Raw genomic sequence first — 20,314 nt, 5'->3', positions numbered from 1 at the left:
GTACAGAGTTCTTTGTCATCATTTTGGGGCAGGGGAGATTTTAACCTTTTTGTTTACTACTTCTTTTTCTCTACTTCCACTACCAACCTTATTAATTTAGAACTCATACATTCCTTGAGACCCTTGGATATGCATCTGCTAGTTTTTACTTTGAGATATATCATGAGGTGCTGACTAGATTTTTGGGAAGGCATATAGAAGCTTTTTTTGTCAGCTAGAATGTTTACTTAAGTAGGAGAGAGCTAGATTTTAGGGATCTTCCAAAAGTACTTGCTTGGGTTTAAAGTAATATTTAAAGTAGAAGAATGTTTAAAGAAAAGGGTTTAAAGTAATGTTTGTCATGGTACCAATCAGAGGCAGGGTCGTAGTGAATATGCTTGAGGAGGTAGGAACCTTCATACTTGGCTAAGCATACTAATGGCCCAGGAAGAGGAACTTTATGGAGGATAATATCTGTTTTATGATGAGTTTACTGTAAAGGCTTCAAAATCAATAGAGGCGAATGCCAGGGATTTGTTATGAAGAAGGATCTACCATGGACGATAAACATGGAGGCAACCTAAGAATTACTAGGACCTAGGTCCAAGGATGCTGGCAGTGGTGGGTTATGTGATACTCAGGAGACCAGATTCTTTCCAAAGGCAGTATAAAGTTTATACAGAAAAAGACTTCTTCAATAAGAAATGTTAAGAAGGAAGCTCATTTTAGGCCTGTGACCCAACTTCAGCAGCCAGTTTTCCCTTCTGGTTACTCCCTAGAAAGGCAGAATCCTATCTTATCTTGACCAGCTCCTTGAGCACTACCTCAACTTTGTTCTAACTCTTCTATCTCTCTCAACTCTATTTATTCCTTCTAATCCTGTTGATTAGAATCTACTTTAGTCTTTCCAAAGCTTTTACTTTTTGCCTTATTGAAAATGAACTTTTCTCTTGATTTGAGAGCTCTTGGATATAAGTATACTTGTTTTTGTAGCTACATCTTGGGTCTGGTCAGCTAGTACTAGAGGCTTATGGAGCAGCACCAAAGAGCTGGATGAAATTAAGCCATAGACTAACTTTGTTTTTGGATTATAGGTTTCCTACCTCTTGTTTTGTGTCTATGATTTATACATTTTTATTTACTTGCAGAGATTTCTTCCATTTCAAGTAACTCTCATAAGATTAATCTGAAGAACTATTATACAGAAGGAAATTAATCTAGGTGGTGACTAATGAGAAAAGTACTTTATCATATGTCTAAGTAGATCTAAAAAATATCACTCAACTAGTTTTATACTTTTTAAATCACTTTGCTCGGCAAGAAGGACAGTGAATGTTCTTAAACATTGGCTGCTATCAATTGTTTCTCTTGAAAGCTTAGGAAGACCAGAGACAGGTGTTCTGCTTTTTATTAAATACTGTCACTTCTAAATATCTTTTAAAATTTGCTTAATTTCTCTAGATAGCATTTTCAGTTTTTGGAAAACTTACAGTTGATGTCACCAAAAACACAAAAGGATTTTCAAATTATTAGTGTTTCTTTCAAGCCAAAGATGATCCCTTTAGTTTATTTATCTTTTGGATAATGAACTGTTCACTACTTGACTAAATCCGGGTTAAAAAAAGTGGGGGGAAATTTAAGAATAATTAAGGTTTAGTTTGAAAATAATTTTTGTGCATCAGAAAACTTCATACCAAGATTAATTGTCAAATGTATATTCATTTATTGGTCAATGGAAAAAAAACTGTCTTAGAAGACATGGTAATTAGAGTCAATGATTAGAGTACTGATCATTGTCTTCTAAGTCCTAAAATTATAGATTTGTAGGAACTTAATTCATTTATTCTGAAAATTCTTGAATACATACACACACACATATACATATATTCTTGACTATATATTAGGCACATTGATGTTGGAAATAAAGTAGTTAGCAAGCACACAGTCGTTACCCTTAACAGGCTTACAGACTAATGGAAAAGACAAAATTGCAATGTTTACATGTATGCTGAGCATTTATAAAAAGGGAAGTACACAGCCCTTTAGGAACATAACAGTTTAGTACTTAACTAGTGTGGAGATTCACAAAAAGGCTCTCTGAGGAAGGATAATTAGGATAGGCTTAAAGAATTAATAGGTGTTAGCTAGGTAGCATATAAGGACAAGAGTTTCCCAGGTATGTGTGGTAGCTCAAGAGAACGGCTTGTTTGAAGAACTAAAAGAGATAACATTTTACAAATAAGAAACTAAGGCAAAGGGAAGTTGAGTGACTTGCCTGTGGTCTTAGAGCTCCTTTTCCAGTGTTTACTGATAATTGGCCAGTTGTTCCTCCATCCATTCCATTTGTTCACTCTTCTGTTCATCTGATTACCAAGTTTTTGTTCTTCTCTGTAGCGTCCATGAATACTTGACTGTGTTTCCAAAGAGTATACAGCAGTGCATTTTAGTCATTAGGCATACCACTGGACATTGATAAATCTGTCAGATAGCCTCTTATAGTCTGTTGGTACTAAAACTGGTCCACTGTCAAGTAAATACATGACATTGAGTATTTAGGTAATGTGCTGATACATAGAGTGCTCTATTTCCCGTATCCTTTACTTTATTCACTAGAACCCAGTTTTGCTGGCAGAATCTGGAATGTTAAGGTTAATGTGAAAACTGAAAATTCTTTGGATTTCCCTTGCCTGGGTAGTCTGTTCCTTATCAACCACTAGCCATTTGCTGTAAGGCCCCCTAGTGATAGATATCCATGTAATTGTTACTGTTCAATACTAAGTTCAGTTTTTCAGTAAGCATTTACTGTGTACCTACAATAAGACCTTAGCGTGTACTGGATAAGCAAGATAGTGCCTGTTTATTTACAGAAGTAATAGTATGTATGAGAAGTACTGTGGGCTATGAAGGCACAAGGGGATAGCACCTGACCTTGGGAGGGAGGGAGGTAATTGCCCCTCTGCTACCTTTGGGGTAAAGTGCTTCTGGCACAGGAACTGTACAAATGCTTCTGGATGAAAAAGACCTCGATCTGCAAGTGATTTGTTTTCCTGGAAGATTAGAGTGCAATGGTGAGAGATAAGGTTGTCAAGGTAAGTGGATCCTGAGGGCTTTCTAACCATACTAAGGAGTTTGCACTTCATCTTTAAGGCAATGGAAATCTGTTGAATGTTCTTATGAACTAAATGGCATAGCTAGGTTTTTGCTTTGAAAATACTATTCTAGCTGCAATGTGGATGTGTCACTGTCATTATAGACCAGTTTCATGTTGCTGTGAAGGTGTTACACACAAATGTTGGCAAGGTACTATTTTCACAAACCAGTGGTGTTCAACCTTATCAGACTCAGTGCCCACTTTTTAAAAACTAATATGGCATAACGTCCCTTGACCTTTTGGAAATGATTTCTTGATAATGTACTCTGTCTACACACATAATTTGAGAAAAGTATATAAAGGAGAAATTAAAGGAAAGTACATGGAAAGGCTATTTCTGCATCTAAGTTCTTGAGCACAGCTACTCAAGAACTTTGCTATTCAAGGTATGATCTCTGGGCCAGTAACAGTAGTATCACCTGTGAGGTTATAATGCATATTTTCAGTCCCTGCCTCATACCTACTGGATCTGAGTATGCATTTACTAGGTTTGTATGTGTATTCAAGTTCTTAAAATACTATTTTATACTATATAATAAAGTATTAAGGTTCTTGTATCTGTTTATAGAATCACTGAATATGACAACTATAAATGTAAATTGTTACAGGTGTATATATTAGCATCTGAGGTACCATGAAATCCTAATGTTGTGATATTTTTTTTCTGGAAAAACTTAGTAAAATTTCAAACAAAGTATGTGTAGTCCTCCCTTAATTACATATTATTTACTTTTTGGTAAATTTAATGAATGTCAAAATGAGGAAATATTTCATGTTTATATATAATATGGCATTTATTTCTAGGTTCACTTAATTATAAACATGCTTCTCAACTTCATAAACATCTTGTAGGACATTAAAAAGTAATGGAGGATGATTCTTTGTTGGGTAGGGCTAGCCTGAGCCTCATGAGACATTCCTAGGGTCCTGTCCACTGAATGCCAGTAGTGTGTCCCAGTCACTTTAAAGTATTCCCTTAATACAAGCTTCCACAAATCTCAAAAATGCCCTCTTGAGTGCTTCCCTCATTGAGAACTACTGTCGTAAATTCACATAAAGGAGATACTGACTCAGGATGACCTGTGACCAGTCTAAACCCTGTGGAGCAGGTATTTAAGAGGTAGCTAAGTTGGAATATCTAAATTCCAAACTCCATTTGTTAGAAAAAATTTTCAAACTATACTCTTCCCTATCCTCAACCCAGATTCTTTGTTATGAGTAACCCAAAGGTCATTGCATTAGCCACTATTAGTATTATATATCCCTCCAGGGATTTGAATAGAAAAAAAGATTAAAAACCAGTGTTAATAAGCTCATCTTCTAGTACATTAAAATTGACTGTAGCAAACACCACAACCCTATATTTAAAAGAACCTAAAATACAATGAGGGTAATTATAGATTACGTTGAAGACTAAGAATTAATGCCACACCATCCATAGACTATTTCATGAAGCTTGATTCTATCAAATGCAAAACATTTTAGCTGCATTTTAAGTGTTGGAAAATATTACTAAATATGAGTAGAAAGAGGAATACTATGCACACACTTGAACAAGTATATACAGAAAGAGTTCATTGAGAGAAAACTTGCTGTTTGGAGAACTTACAGGAACAATAGATCTAAAGGTAAATTCTAAGACGAGAAGTTAATTTTAAGGTAATTTTGAGGGAGAGGGTTTTTTGGTTTTGTTTTTTAATTTTTTTGTCAAGATGGAGTCTCGCTGTGTTGCCCAAGGTGGTGTCAAATTCCTGGCCTCAAGCCATTCTCTTGCCTCAGCCTCCCAAAGTACTGGGATTACAGGTGTGAGCCACTGCACTCAGCCATGGGATATTTTTAGGATAAAGTTACATACTAGTCAAATTAGCTAAGGTTAAGTTTCTAAGAGAAGCTAAAAGAATGTATATGGTTGTCCCAAAGTAAAGGAGGTAAGATAAATATGAGGGGAAAAATAACCACTGAGAATTAACCAGGTAATACAGAATTTGTTTTCCAACTATTATTTACCACAAAAGAGTGGGGGGAATAAAGCAGTTAAGAAATGGTAAAATTGATTGGCATAGGAAACTATATGTATGATAAATCATAAAGCATATAAGGTTGAGGGTGTAGCTTATAGATAATATTTTAATGTGTATCAAATATTATATACAATAGATTTGTGAGTGAAAACAGTTTCTACTTATGTCTGTTCTTTCAGTTCTATCCCTGTCTGTAAGACATAATTTTGGTCATTGTTTTGAGAATTACTTTCTTACAATCATTTATTAATGATAATGTAGTTAAGATCCTTTGATCTGTTATGTTTTTAAAAGTACTGTGAAGGTAAGATCTCACAGATTGTTGGTATAGATATTAGAACACATAGTAGGTAATAGTGAATCTCAGACTATGTAATATATAATATCACTATGTAATATCACTATGTAATACCAGACATAGTGAATCTCAGCTTCTTCAGGTCAAAAAGGAGTAACTTAGACTCTTTTGATCTCCTTTAGATTAGCTATACAAAATACATTTAGGAAGTAGTCACGTGTATTGGAAAACATTAAAAATTAATATTTTCTTTTTACTGAAGAGGGATATTGAATGTCCCCATTATAAGGCTAAAGTTGATGAAAATGGGGACAGTTTATACCTTATTTCTTCTTCTTTTATAGGTTTTAAAACGACCAGAATATTTTGGGAAGTTTGGTAAAATACATAAAGTTGTCATCAATAATAGCACATCATATGCAGGCTCACAGGTAACTAATTATAGGGATTTTTGCCTTTCCTCTCTATGGTCTGGGCTTGACCTGGGCTATTCAGAAGGAAAATTTGCTTTCTGTAATTAGAAAGATTGAGGGGACATGGACTTAAGTAGCACAGTGACCTCTGTTGGTGGGATGGGGGAAGTTTTGGTGCTCCTTTGTCCTAAGACTTAATGAATTGATAATAATAAGGGGGAAATAGTAAAGATTAGTGATGGAGTAAAGGGGAGGGGGAGTTCAGTCTGTTATCAGGCAATCTGATAATTAAATAGTGATTTCTAATTTATTCATAGTGTTTTTAGATAATGAAAACTTAATTACAGCATCTTTGTTATGCTGGCATTAGCACATACAATACTCCTGTAGATTGCGTTTATTTTTTGACAGAACATAGTATGACATAGGGTCTTTAAATCTGATTTTTTTTTAATCTATAAATTTCAGATTTTTTAACCCTGACAAGCCTGTCAAATGACTTTAAAAAATAATAAACTCAAAAGTAAAAGATAGTATTTTATTCACATATGTTACAGTCTACCTAAAATCAGGTAAAATTCATTAAGTGTGATTGCTTTTAAATGAGTTAATATAGTGTTTAATCACAACTGCTACCACTTCTAATTATTGTCATTTTTATTAACAATAGTAGTAGGAATTCCTTAGGTTGTAAAAGAATTTTTTAAAAGAGTTGTTTAATTTAAAACTGCTAACAGTGGAATGGTATGTTTCACTTTAGGGTCCAAGTGCCAGTGCTTATGTTACCTACATCCGGTCAGAAGATGCTCTCAGAGCCATACAGTGTGTCAACAATGTGGTAGTAGATGGCAGAACACTTAAGGTAATATGATCCTCTTGATTTTTTTTTCTTTTAAGGGGGAAGGGTAAGATGTAATAGGTAAAGGAGAATCTATGTATTAATGTAGTAGGTAGAGGAGAACAGCATGTATGTATTAAATTTGAAGACTATTAATTTTAAGATTGTGTCTTAGGTATCCTTACTAACCCATGATAACTAATTTGTTTACTGCTGTTTTAGATAGGGTTACTAGGTGGGAATAAACATACTCATTATTAGGAGATAATCTGTACAAATCTCCCATTTTGACATAATAATTTTGTGAAAATGAAACCATTATTCTACTCATCACAAATAGATAATGGTTCTAATTTTTTGTACTCTAATATTTGGTTATTGATTCAGATTTTAATGAAAGATCCCACCAAGCAATGCTTTATATAAATAGAAGAAGGATGGCATATTTAGAAAAAGGATTTGCCTTATTAATGTGCCTAACCACTCATATATAACATGAATCAAATTTTTGTCTATCTCCTCTCCTGATGTATTAAGAGAAAAGATTTGGGTATTTTAAGTTCTGGAAACCATAGACTGAGATGTTTTCTTTAGTTCTTCCAAATGAGCATCATCTATAACAAATCCTGCCAGTGACAGTTCATTTCTGTAGTGTTCAGAGCCATACTTCTTGTTTTGTCATACCTCTCTGCCTCATTTTAGGTGAAGTGAAAACAGTAAATATGAAATTCTCATGTAGCGTCAGTTCACATTTTTGAATCCTCTTTTCCTTTACCCTTTTTCTTCCCGCAGGCATCTCTAGGTACAACAAAATACTGCAGTTACTTCTTAAAGAATATGCAGTGTCCCAAACCCGACTGCATGTATCTACATGAATTGGGGGATGAGGCTGCAAGCTTCACAAAAGAGGAAATGCAGGTAGTAAAGTCATGTGAATTATCAACTTTATAGAAAAGGGAGTACTTTTTCTTTATAAATTTAATTTGCAATAGTAAAAACTAAGGATTTGTTTTTTGTTTTTTTTTAAATTAGTGTTACTTTAAAGTAGCATTTTCTAAACATAGTGTTCCATGGAATGTCAGTTCTGCAGGGTAGTATTACAATAAAAATGGGTCAGTGGTCAACCAAGTTTGAAAATTAATGAAAATAAACAGGTTTCATTGCTCTAGGACTTCTGAAAGGCTTTAATATACTAATGTCTAAGGGGGAGGGGGTACAACTAGTAAAACCAGAACTTATTTGACCTAGGAAAACACTTTGGGAAATGCTGCTTTAAGGGGAATGTCAACAAAATGAAAGCTAAGTGGGATTCTGTAATTATTAATTGTTTTGTTGGCCCAGTCTCTACTCTTACAGAGCATGCTAGCAAATAATATTCTATCAAACAATACTGACAAACTAACATTTTTATTAAACTGATTCTCCCAGTGAGAGTGTCCCCTGAGTTATTATCCTGTAAAGGATGAATCAAAGGCTTAATATTCTATGTTCTTCTACATTTCCTCTTTTCCTGTCTCCTTTCAATTTGTAGTATAAACATGCCTTTACAAGTAAAAATGTTGATCATACATCATATTAAACGAGGATTATACCAAAGCACAATGCTGCATTTCCCTATTGTAGATGAACTTCACATTGTTGTTGTGGAGTTTTCAGGAATACTTCTCATTTAGAAGGTGGGGGGCATTCATTGCTACCTTGCGTTCTGCAAGTCAAACTAGAGAAGGGGCTCCTTTAAGGGAAGATTGTTGAAGAAAATGAATTACCTTTTTTGACTTGGAGCTAGTACTGATTAAATCCCATTATAACAAATGCACTGGAGTTTCTTGACATTATAGTCTTTATGATTAAAAAACAGTGTTACGATGAGATCTGATATTTGAGAACTTAACTGATTTCTTCAATAAGTTTTTTGTTTTGTTTTTTGGATAAAAATGTTTTGAATGAAATTTAAGGTTAGAACCATTTCAAACTGAATTCTAACTAGTGGTGGAGAATGTACTTTACTGACATGTTCTGTTACAATGAAATTTTCTGTCAAAGAATTTTCACATCCCAACTGATAATAATTTAAAGCTTTATTAGACTGGGTGTGGTGGCTCACATATCTAATCCCAGCTCTTTTGGAGGCTGAAAGGGGAGGATTGCTTGAGGCCAAGAGTTTAAGACCAGGCTGGGCAACACAGCAAGATCCCATCTCTTAAAAAAAAATATATATATATACACACACACACACACACACACATATATATTTCAAATAGCTAGGTGTGTTGTCATGGGCCTGTAGTTCTAGCTACTAAGGAGGCTGATGCAGGCAGTCCCTTGAACCTAGGAGATCAAGGATGCAGTGAGCTGTGGTCATATGCCTGTACTCCATCCTGAGTGACAGAGTAAGACCCTATCTCTAAAGAAAAAAACAATTACGTTTTATTGAACAGTAAAAATGTACAGACAGTCCTTTGTAACTATTTTGCAGTGGGATTTTAACCTGTTTTATGAACTGCCATGGTAGAGTCATTTTGATACCAGGTTGAACTCTTTATGGCTAATGAAAGCCATAATTACTCCTGAGGTATTGATTACAGAAAGAATTTTGAAGGCTTTTCATGTTTTAAAGATGTAAAATTTGTATCCGAATGTATTTTTAAAAATAATTTAAGGCTGGGCATGGTGGCTCACACCAGTAATCCTAGTGGTCTGGGAGGCAGAATTGGGTGGATTGCTTGAGCTCAGGAGTTCAAGACCAGCGTGAGCAAGAGTGAGACTCCCATCTCTACTAAAAATAGAAAAACTAGGCTCAGCACCCATAGCACAGTGGTTATGGCGCCAGCCACAGAACACCAAGGCTTTGGTGGGTTGAAACCCAGCCTGGGGCAGCTAAAGCAACAATGACAACTGCAACAACAACAAAAAATAGCCAGATGTTGTGGTGGGCTTCTATAGTCCCAGCTACTTGGGAGGCTGAAGCAACAGAATCACTTAAGTCCAAGAGTTTGAGGTTGCTGTCGCCATGGCACTCTACCGAGGGTGACATAGTGAGACTCTGTCTCAAAAAAAAAAAAATAATAATCAATAAAAATAGAAAAACTAGCCGAGTGTGATAGCTTACATCTGTAGTCCCAGCTACTTAGGAGGCTGAGGTAAGAGGACTGCTCAAACCCAAGAGTTTTAGGTTCCTGTGAGCAATGATGCATGGCACTCTACCCAGGGTGACAGAGTGAGACTTTGTCTAAAAAGTAATAATAATAATTGAGAATTTTTTTTTTTTGTAGATACAGAGTCTTATTTTAACCGCCCTCGGTAGAGTGCCATGATGTCACAGGACTCAAAGCAACCTCCAGCTCTTGGGCTTCCGTGATTCTCCTGCCTCAGCCTCCCGAGCAGCTGAGAATTCATTTATAGTATTGTCCTGAATTCATTGTGCTCTTCTTTACCTGAATGTAAGAGTACTTTGAAAAGGGATTTCTTGGCCATGCTTGGTGCTGTAGTCCTAGCACTCTGGAAGGCTGAGGCAGGTGGATTGCTTGAGTTCAGGAGTTTAAGACCAGCCTGAGCAAGAGTAGAAAAAAACTAGCCAAGCATCCTGGTGGACACTTGTTCTCCCAACTACTTGGGAGGCTGAGAAAAAAAAAATCTCTTCAGTCCAAGAGATGAGGTTGCTATGAGCTTTGATGGCACCATGGCACTCTACCTAATGCAACAAAGTGAGACTTTGTCTTAAAAAAACAAAGAAAGAAAATGGATTTCTTTGTTAAAAAACTCATCGGTGTAGAAAGGAAATTTAAGTAAGTTATATCATGATACAATGAGAAAGTCTTACCTTGTTAATGCATATTTGGTACCATAGGAAAAATTCTAGGTCCAACTGAAATAGGAAAGTTGCCTCCGAGAAGGGAGATACATGATGCAGTCAGACTCTTTAAATGACGTTCCCTCGCTTGTTGTGATTGTTTTGCTTTTGTTTTGATCTGTTCATTTTGATTTTGCTGAAACATCTATTAAGACCATAATTTAAAAATAACATCCCTAAAGGTAAGTAAAAATATTCTTTCAGTCATGATTTGCATACGAATAGTAAAAGGTTACTCAAAGTGATTAATTTTATTATTGTTTATTTTTGTGTATGATTAGCTTCCACAGTCAATCTTTGCCCAGTTTCTCCCAAAACATTTGTAATGTTGCCTTTTGCTCTACAGATTGTCAGCTATAGTAAGTACAGAGTTCTCTTTTTGTATATGGAATGGAAGTTGGCATACTTTTTCTTAAAAGGCCATTTAGTAGCCATGAAGGCTATGTTAACCAGTTTGATGAAAACATTTCAAACTGTATATAAAACCAGCACATTGTACCCCATGATTGCATTAATGTACACAGCTATGATTTAATTAAAAAAAAAAAGGCCATATTTTAGGGTTTCTGGGCTATGTTGTCTCTGTCCTAACAACTTTACTCTGCCTCTTGCAGTATTTCACTCTGCCATCTTAGCAGAACAGCATCTGTAGAAACTATGTAAATGAATGAGCATGACTGTGTTCAACTAAAACTTTATTTACAAAGATAGGCAACTGGCTGTAAATTGTTGACCCTTGATCTAGAGTTTAAAATACATTAATTTTTATTTTACTCTTGACAACAACAGAAGAAAGGAGAGTAAAAACAAATTAATGTTTTTTTTAAATACAGTGAAACTATTCATCTGTGTTAATCTCTAAATTAAAAAGGAGATTGGATTGATTCATCAATTTTGGGTGATTTTCAGAAAACTCAGTTATGACTTGTTAGAAGACTTAATTCTTACGTGGAAGATTTGGAAGTAGATTTAAAATGGACCTGTATAGTTTTTGAGCTAGTGAAAATATTCTCTCCTTAATATCCTTTTGTTTTGTTTTGTTTTGAGACAGAGTCTCTCTCTGTCACCCTGAGTAGAGTACCATGTATCATAGCTCACAGCAACCTAAAACTCTTGGGCTTGAGCAGTCCTCTTACCTCGGCCTCCCAAGTAGCTGGAACTTCAGGCATACTCCACTACACCAGCTAACTTTTCTATTTTGAGTAGAGATGGGGTCTTGCTCTTACTCATGCTGGTCTCAAAACTCCTGAGGTTAAGCAATCCACCCGCCTCTGCCTCCTAGAGTTCTAAGATTATAGGTGTGAGCCACCACTCCCAGTCCTTAATATCCTTTTCTACACAACAGAAAGTGTGATGAAATGCCTTAATTTGATTTATGGGATATATATCATATAATTTTGTTGGAATAATTTTCATTGCTCTAGGAGTTTTGTGAAATCATCCTGACAGGTTTCTCTGATTCCATGAAAATACCTTATATGTTCTGTTAAGGATATATTGAATAATGCAGAGGAGAATTCAGTATTTTATACCAACAATTTTGTGACTCCCACTGCAGTTTTAACTTCTTCTTTCATTAGGCGGGTAAACACCAAGAATATGAACAGAAGCTACTTCAAGAATTATATAAATTAAATCCCAATTTTCTTCAGCTTTCTGCGGGTTCGGTTGATAAGAATAAGAACAAAGTGACACCACTGCAGAGGTATGACACGTAAGTATTACCATAAATATAGTCAGACCCCTTACCCTCACATCTGTCGGTCTTCTTTCATTCTGTCTTTTTCAGGCAAAAGCCTTGTTGACAAGATCTGTCGTTTATGAAGAATTGTGTAGCTATATATGAGAAATGTTGAATGACAATTTCTAGGTTTGAATATTTGCTACTTACTGTATCCCCAAAATACTTCGGACTAGCCTCTTGAAGGCTTCACCTTTTGCAGGGATTTGCAGACTACCCTGAGTGCAGGGAGCACCCTCCTTATTAAAAAGGAAATTAAAGGATGTCGAGTATTAAAAGGCTTTTGTCACTCAATTGAAGGTTTTTCCCTGATTATAATAAGAAGTGGGTACATATGGTAAAAGAGGGAGTGGCAGTTAGCTGAGGGAAGCATTATGTGTTAGGGACACAAATATTCAAGGGTGGCTAGTCTCAAGATCACTGAAGTGTTACGTCTTGTGAGTGAGGAGAGTATTCCATATTCAGAATCTTACTCATCTTAAGAGACAAGTCATTTCCTGTCTCCCACCCCCAACATTGTTTTGGGTATACGTTTTATGTCAGTGGTTAGACAGAGTTATAGTCTTTAATACTAAGTCTCATTTTGATATGGTGATCTTCATATCTTAAGTTATATTTGGTTTTGGCCTGTCAGAAAATCATGTGATTAAGAAATTAATAATTGTAGGATTTTATTCGACTCTGAACATTCTATAAATTTGATTTGTTAGGAACTTTGTTCTTTTTTTTATTGGTAAGTTTAGCTTTTATCAAATAAATTTTCAGAGTAAATAGCTATAATTAATTTGGATAGGTTTACTGTTGACTGTCTTCTTTTTAATTTTCTTTTTTTTTGAGACAGAGTCTCATTATGTTGCCCTTGGTAGAGTGCTGTGGCATCACAGCTCACAGCAACCTCAAATTCTTGGGCTTAATCAATTCTCTTGCTTCAGCTTCCCAAGAAGCTGGGACTATAGGTGCCTACCACAACACTTGGCTATTTTTTTGTTGCAGTTGTTATTGTTGTTTAGCGGGCCTGGGCCGGGCTCGAACCCACCACCTTCAATGTATGCATGTGTCCAGCGCCCTACTCACTGAGCCACGGGTGCCGAGCCCTTTTTAATTTTCAAAGTTAAGTTTTTCTAAGTGATGTTTTAATGTCTTTGTGTTAAATATTATAATACAGTATCTAGTAGTAAAAAATGTAGCTGATAATAACTACATGGATTATTGTCTGAGTCCATTTTTTAAAAAAAATTATTGTTTTTAAATTTTTGAAGTCCTTGGTTTGTTCTCTTTGATGGTAATTATTTAATATTAAAGACTATTTAAATACTTATTTGTACACATACACATATATGTACATGTACATGTAAGTAGGCCACAAAGCAAAACGTAAAGTTACTGTGTAGTAAACTATGTGAAATTTGTTTATATCAAAGCTAAGAATAAAAGCTCATTTGACAAGTTTTGATTTTTTTCCTTTCATCTTTTGTATCCACCCTTTTCTAGTCCTGTATGTTTATTTTATGGTGAACCGTGTGCTATTACTTATCTCATTGGTTGCCGCTGCTGTAGTGCTTGATTTAAAAATGTGGTTATTGTAGTAAACATGTATTTCAGATGTGTTTTAACATTTATACACATCATTGTTCTCATTAAAAAAAAAAAAAAAAGTAACACTGGGTGGCGCCTGTGGCTCAAGGAGTAGGGCACCGGTCCCATATGCCGGAGGTGGCGGGTTCAAACCCAGCCCCGGCCAAAAATCACAAAAAAAAAAAAAAAGTAACACTTTATTGGAGGAAATGTGAAAAATTTATGAAAGTATGCAGAAGAATATAACCCAGTTACAACCTGAGAATAGGGAGAAGGGGGAAAGGGAGGGGAGGGAGGGGGGAGTTAGGTGGAGGGAGGGGGATTAATGGGATTACACCTGCGGTGCATCTTACAAGGGTATATGTGAATCCTAGTAAATGTGGAATGTAAAGGTCTCAGCAAAATAACTAAGAAAATGCTATGAAAGTTATGTTAACTAGTGTGATGAAAATGTGTCAAACGATCTATGAACCAAGTGTATGGTGCCCCACGATCATATTAATGTACACAGCTATGATTTAATAAAAATTAAAAAAAGGGAAAAAAAAAGAAAGTATGCAGAAGAAGATAAATATTACATATGATCTCAATACCCAGAAGTTTTCACTAAAAATGATTTGTGTATAGCAGGCCCACAAATAACATCATTTCATTCAATGTTGTTTTATTATAATGTTGATGAGAAAAAAAATTGACTTCCAGCCTGGGCTACTGTCTCGTGGAGTTTGTATGTTCTCCGCATTTCTGTATGGCTTTTCTCTGAGTATTCCAGTTTTCCTCCCACATCTAAAAGCTGTGCATGTTAGGGAATTGGTGTGTCCAAATTGTCCCAGTGTGAATGAGTGTGGGAGTATGTATGAGTGCACCTGCTATGGAGTGGCATCTTGTCCAGGGTTGGTTCCTATTTTGCATCCTGACCTACTGGGACACACTCTGGCCATTCGAGACCCAAAACTGAAATAAGTGGGTTGGAAGACCAATGACTACAAATTAGTAAAATGAAAGTTTTTATATGGTAATTACACAAATGCACAATAATTGATGTGGTATGAAAGTGCTCAGTGAGCTCACTATTTTAGTTATTGTTTATGTTTAAACTGTGTGGTGGCAGAGGTGCTTTTTACAGTTTTCACTTTGCAAACATATGTCTCTTGATTTAACCCACTGCTACACCAATCTTTATCACTCACTGATTAACCAAAGATTGAGAAATTATCTTAATTGTTTTTATTAATCTTTCTTAAATGTATACATAGCTCACATTTATTTCAGTTTTGGTATTAGAGTGTTTGGGGTCTTTATTTAAAAGTTTGGTGATATTTTTGTGGTCAGCAGTATACTGCAGGAACGTAACTCTTATTTACATCAGTCAACCTCTGGTAAACCTGGCTTTGTTCTGTCTTCATTTTGCTTGAAGTCTTAATTTCTGAGACTTATCGATGGCATTAAGCAAGGACTTACTGTATATTTCCTTGCATTGTGTTATTACCTTGGTCCTACCCAACAGATAGGTTTTTTTGCTTCTTCAGGGTCAGTTGAGGGTTAAACTTTCTAGGGAAAAGATAAACTCAAAGAAGGGCTCCATTGTCTTGTTTCTTGGCGTTCCTGGATAGTACTATTTATCAGTCTACAGGAAGAATTACAAGAAAGCAAAGCTTGGAACCTTACATATTGAGACACTCCTTGAATTGTTGTTTCCTCTTTTTAAAATTAAGGCAAGGCACAAATCTTTTTTTTTTAAACAAAGAGAAATTTTATTTAAGAAGAAAGAATATGAACAGCCCTTCAAGGAGAGTTGGAAGTGGGTCCCTCTCACGAAGGAGAAGAGGTGAAGGAAACCCAAGGTACAAATCTTAGAGTGCCACAGCTACAAATCCCCATGGAATCCTGACGTAGACCTGATACACACCTCGTTACTCAGTAAAGTTTTCTGTGATATGTCTTGCTACTTTCTCAGTGAGCAAAAAACTTCGAAAGGGAATTTGTCATTTGCTCTCCCACCAAAATTATTGATTTGAGGGTATATCAGTCACGTTTGGTTTTGAGATATAGACGTGCTATTTTCCATATGAATAAATAAGATGCTATTTACATATCAGCTAACAACCGTGAAAGGAACAGTATCTGGGTGTGCTGCTATGCCCAGGACAGAGAGCAGGCCTAGTTACAAGAAGTGTAGTGTGTGCAGGTCACTCATTGTAAGTGGTTATGACTCGATGCTGTGGCTCAGTCAGATAAGCCACCATTGAGAAAATAAGAGATGTTCAACTTTACACGTAGGTGGGTGGAGAGTTGACAATTTGGTGTCATCTGTGTTCATTTACTCTCCTTATTAGTTCCTACGTGGTGTATATTGTTATTTTACTACAGGAAAGGAAACTAAGTGTCCGAGCATTTAATTTGCCACTATCCCACACAAATAAGTGATAGACCAGGTTCCGATCAAAGTGGCTATTACTTTAAAGCCCAAATTCATTCTTCCAGAATGCCATAGCTTAGTCAAGAAGAGGCAAAATTCTTATGAACCACTCTTAGGAAAACCTCGTTAACATTAATCAAATTAATGCAGTTAAATGAAACCATGCCATAACTACACATAGTTTGACTTTGACAATCTCTAGTTCTTGAGGCTTTTTATAGCAGGATAAGTGTAGGAATTCCAAGGAATTCAAGGAATTGATAGTTTTTTTTATTAAGTCATTTGTACATAGATCATAAATACATTTATGCCATTATGGGATTTGATGTGTTGATTATTTGTACAAATTAGAGTGCTTACATCCTACTAATCAACATAGCTTTCACCTCATTTACCCAATTACAGCATTATAAGACATTAGATCCAACTTGTACTTGCAATGTGCTCCATAGATGTGGTCCCCCTACTAACTCTCCCTCTATCAACCCTCCTCCCCTTCCCTCCTTCATCCTAGACTATAGTTGTGTTTCATTTTTCATATGCAAGTGTGAGTGATTATATATTGGTTTCACAGTAGTACTGAGTACATTGGATTTTTTTTTTTCCATTCCTGAGATACTTCCCTAAGAATATTTTCCAGCTCCATCCATGTAAACATAAAAGAGGTAAAGGAATTGATAGTTTTTAAGCAAAAATTTCCACAACTCACAGATTGGTGGCAGTAGTGAATTGGCTAAAGAAATGGGAAAAGGAAAAATTATACAGAAATTTATTAATTTTTATTACATAGAGAGGAAGTGTACGTCTTTTAAAAAAAATACAGCTATGTCCTTTTTGGAAATCAAGTGTAAGCTCTGACAGACTTGAAGTTGTAGTCAGAATACCTTATGATTCAGCAGAATATGAGCAGTCACTGCCTAAATCCTGTTCTCATACCTTGACATTATTTGATAAACCCTGGAGATTAAGAAAAGATATGATCCCTGGAATTGTAGAAAAAAGTCTGGAGCAGAGCTTAAGTCATGGCTAGGCCTCAGTATATCTTTGAACTCTGAAATTTTATGTAAAATTTTCCTTGCGTATATGTTTTTCTTGAGAGAGGATTCATGACCTAAAAATAGTTAATCAATTATTGGTATGGAGGGTGCTGCTCTGCTGACACCTATCAATAGATTAGAAATGAGTTTAGGAGTGGTAAAAAGCAGTGATTGTCAAAGTATGGACAAGTGCCATGAAAGGTGAACTACCTACGTTTTGTAAAATTGATCTCCAGGAAGATACTTATTTTCTCCTTTATTACAAATAAATATTTACAGTTGCCCACTTTTAGTCTTGCACAAAACCAGGGGCTGTTTACTAGTAAACTACATGGATGAGTTATGGTCTGCTAAAATTTGATGTTTACATTACAGTTAGTGGATTATTAGATTATTTTGAGTTTGTAGCCCAGAACCTTACCTTATTTCTCTTACGAAGTTTTCTTCTTGACGGCACCTGTGACTCAGTGGGTAAGGTTGCCAGCCCCATACATCACCCGAGGGTGATGAGTTCAAACCCAGCCCTGGCCAAACTGCAACAAAAAAATAGCCGAGAATTGTGGCGGGCGCCTGTGGTCCCAGCTCCTCTGGAGGCTGAGGCAAGAAAGTCGCCTAGGCCTAGGAGTTGGAGGTTGCTGTGAGCTGTGTGACGTCACGGCACTCCACCGAGGGCGAGTGAGACTCTGTCTCTACAAAAAAAAAAAAGAAAGAGAATCGCTTAAGCCCTGGAGTTGGAGGTTGCTGTGAGCTGTGTGAGGCCACGGCACTCTACCGAGGGCCATAAAGTGAGACCCTGTCTCTACAAAAAAAAAAAAAAAAGAAGAAGAAGAAAGTGTTCTTCTCATGTTTGGATAGATACAGTTACTACACATGTGGGTATACCGTAGAAAACTAGTAAGTGAGCTGGGGTATCTTGCCTGTCCTAAGTAGAATAGTCAAAAAAGAAGTTAGAATTACTAGTGTAAAGTATTTGTTCTATGGAGTGGGGCAGGATGAGTGTGGGGAGAAGAGTGGCTAAAAATAGGGTTGTTTGCATCCTCGTTTCCTATAGTAGAAAGAAGGCACATTAAAAAAAAAAAGAAAGAATTAGAAGGCACATTAAACAAGCAGTTTTGTGTTTAAAGTCAATTGAAACAGTGTGGTTTTTCAAGATTAGATTTATTTCTGTAATACAGAATTAAAGTGAATAAATGTATGCTTGGTGTTTTTGAAAGGTTTTTTTTTTTTTTTTTTATTGTTGGGGATTCATTGAGGGTACAATAAGCCAGTTACACTGATTTTTGAAAGGTTTTGAAACAAAACATTCTGTGATATGTTTGGGATGATAGATGTCCATCTTTCAACTTTAATATTATAGTAATAACTAATTCTTTGTACTTACTAGCAGTTAACTAAAACATTTATTTTCCTTCATGTTAAGTAAGTCTTGGAATTATGAGAAAATTCTTATTTTCAAAATGTGCTTAAAAACTGATATGATCACTCTGATTACTTTTTTTTTTTTTGGCCAGGGCTGGGTTTGAACCCGCCACCTCCGGCATATGGGACCGGCGCCCTACCCGCTGAGCCACAGGCGCCGCCCTGATTACTTTTGTTTTAAATGTGGTAAAGAAGAGAACTGGACCTCCTCAACATATTTTTAGCCCACCCCTATTTGCTGAAAGTGATTTCTTATAATCTTTCTACTATGTAATTGTTTCATGTTGCAAATTTCAAAAAGCGGCCATGGAGTATTTGCTATCGCCACTAAAGGATGCCATTAAAGACATAGTAAAAGGAGTTAAAATTCAAGCACTGCCTTTGGGATAAGTTAGAAAAGAGCAAAATTTGGCTAAGCATCTGAAGATGCAAACTGAGACCCGGCTGTGTCACTGCCTTTTGAAGAAAGTTTAGAATTTGATTTCTTTATCTCTAAAATAAAGTATTTAAATTTAATGATTGCTTCTAGCTCTGAAATCTCATAATTCGAGAGACTCTGAGGAGACTTTTTATGCCTTCTCACTTTGTTTCTCTTCACTTACTCTGTTTCAGTGATCATCCAATACCAGATGTTTCAGTTAAGACTAATTGAATCAGGACAGCGCCTGTGGCTCAAAGTCGTAGGGTGCCGGCCCCGTATGCCAAAGGTGGCAGGTTCAAACCTAATCCCTGCCAAAAACTGCAAAAAAAAAAAAAAAAAGACTAATTGAATTAGAATCTCCAGAGATGGAGTGTGGATATATACTTTATACTTTAACAAATATAAATTTATGCTTTTATTATATATGTGTGCGTGTGTGTGTGTGTGTGTATTTTAAAGCTCCTTAGGATTTGGGTTTTTTTCACATTTTGAAATATTTACATACTCAACGAGTTGCACATTCCAAATCAGAAAATGGGATATCCAAAATGCTCCAGTGAGCATTTTTTCTTTGAGTGTGATGTCAGTACACAAAAAGTTGAATTTTCAGATTTCAGTTCAGATTTGGTGTGCTCAACCTATACTTCTTTGTGTTTTAACATTTAACCTAATGTTTGCTTCACAGTATTTCAATAGACATTTATGAAGATGATAAAATGTCTTATTTTTCTGGCTTTGAGGAGTTTGTTTTTATGGTAGGAAAATGACTTTATTCTGATTTTATTCGATTTTTCTTTTTACAGCCCCATTGACAAATCTTCAGATTCTCTCAGTATAGGGAATGGTGATAACTCCCAGCAGGTAAGATTTAGATGCAATATTACTTCATTTATCTGCCATACTCTGAAAATAAGCTATTCTTTGCAAGTAAATTTTCATGAAAAGTACTTTAAATACTTAACACAGTTTCAAAATACTTTTGATGGGTATCTTTATTAAATAAATGATAATTAGCCTTCTTTTTCTTCACAGAATATATAGATTAATCCTTTCTTGATGATTTATTATGACTATATATTATTATAATATTCATCAATATCTGGCACCTGTAACTCAGCGGCCAAGGTGCCAGCCGTGTACACCAGAGCTGGC

General features: G+C 35.7%; 1 protein-coding gene across 6 annotated transcripts in view; it reads left to right on the top strand.

The window, feature by feature from the left end:
* The window catches only part of CNOT4 (CCR4-NOT transcription complex subunit 4), a 124,126-nt gene that overhangs the window by 64,574 nt on the left and 39,238 nt on the right, over positions 1-20,314 (top strand). For 3 of the 6 annotated variants that reach the window (XM_053608961.1, XM_053608959.1, XM_053608963.1), the window contains exons 4-8: positions 5,794-5,880; positions 6,623-6,724; positions 7,493-7,618; positions 12,131-12,255; positions 19,966-20,023. In XM_053608961.1, coding sequence (XP_053464936.1) covers positions 5,794-5,880; positions 6,623-6,724; positions 7,493-7,618; positions 12,131-12,255; positions 19,966-20,023 — 498 coding nt within the window. Of the gene's footprint in view, positions 1-5,793; positions 5,881-6,622; positions 6,725-7,492; positions 7,619-12,130; positions 12,265-19,965; positions 20,024-20,314 lie in introns of all 6 variants that reach the window. The other 3 variants (XM_053608960.1, XM_053608958.1, XM_053608962.1) reach the window with 1 other exon arrangement.

The sequence above is a fragment of the Nycticebus coucang genome, chromosome 11 (genome assembly GCF_027406575.1).
Source record: "Nycticebus coucang isolate mNycCou1 chromosome 11, mNycCou1.pri, whole genome shotgun sequence".
Classification (NCBI taxonomy): Eukaryota; Metazoa; Chordata; class Mammalia; order Primates; family Lorisidae; genus Nycticebus; species Nycticebus coucang.
The sequence above is the reverse complement of the archived record's forward strand: the minus strand, read 5'-3'. Positions and strand labels throughout refer to the sequence as shown.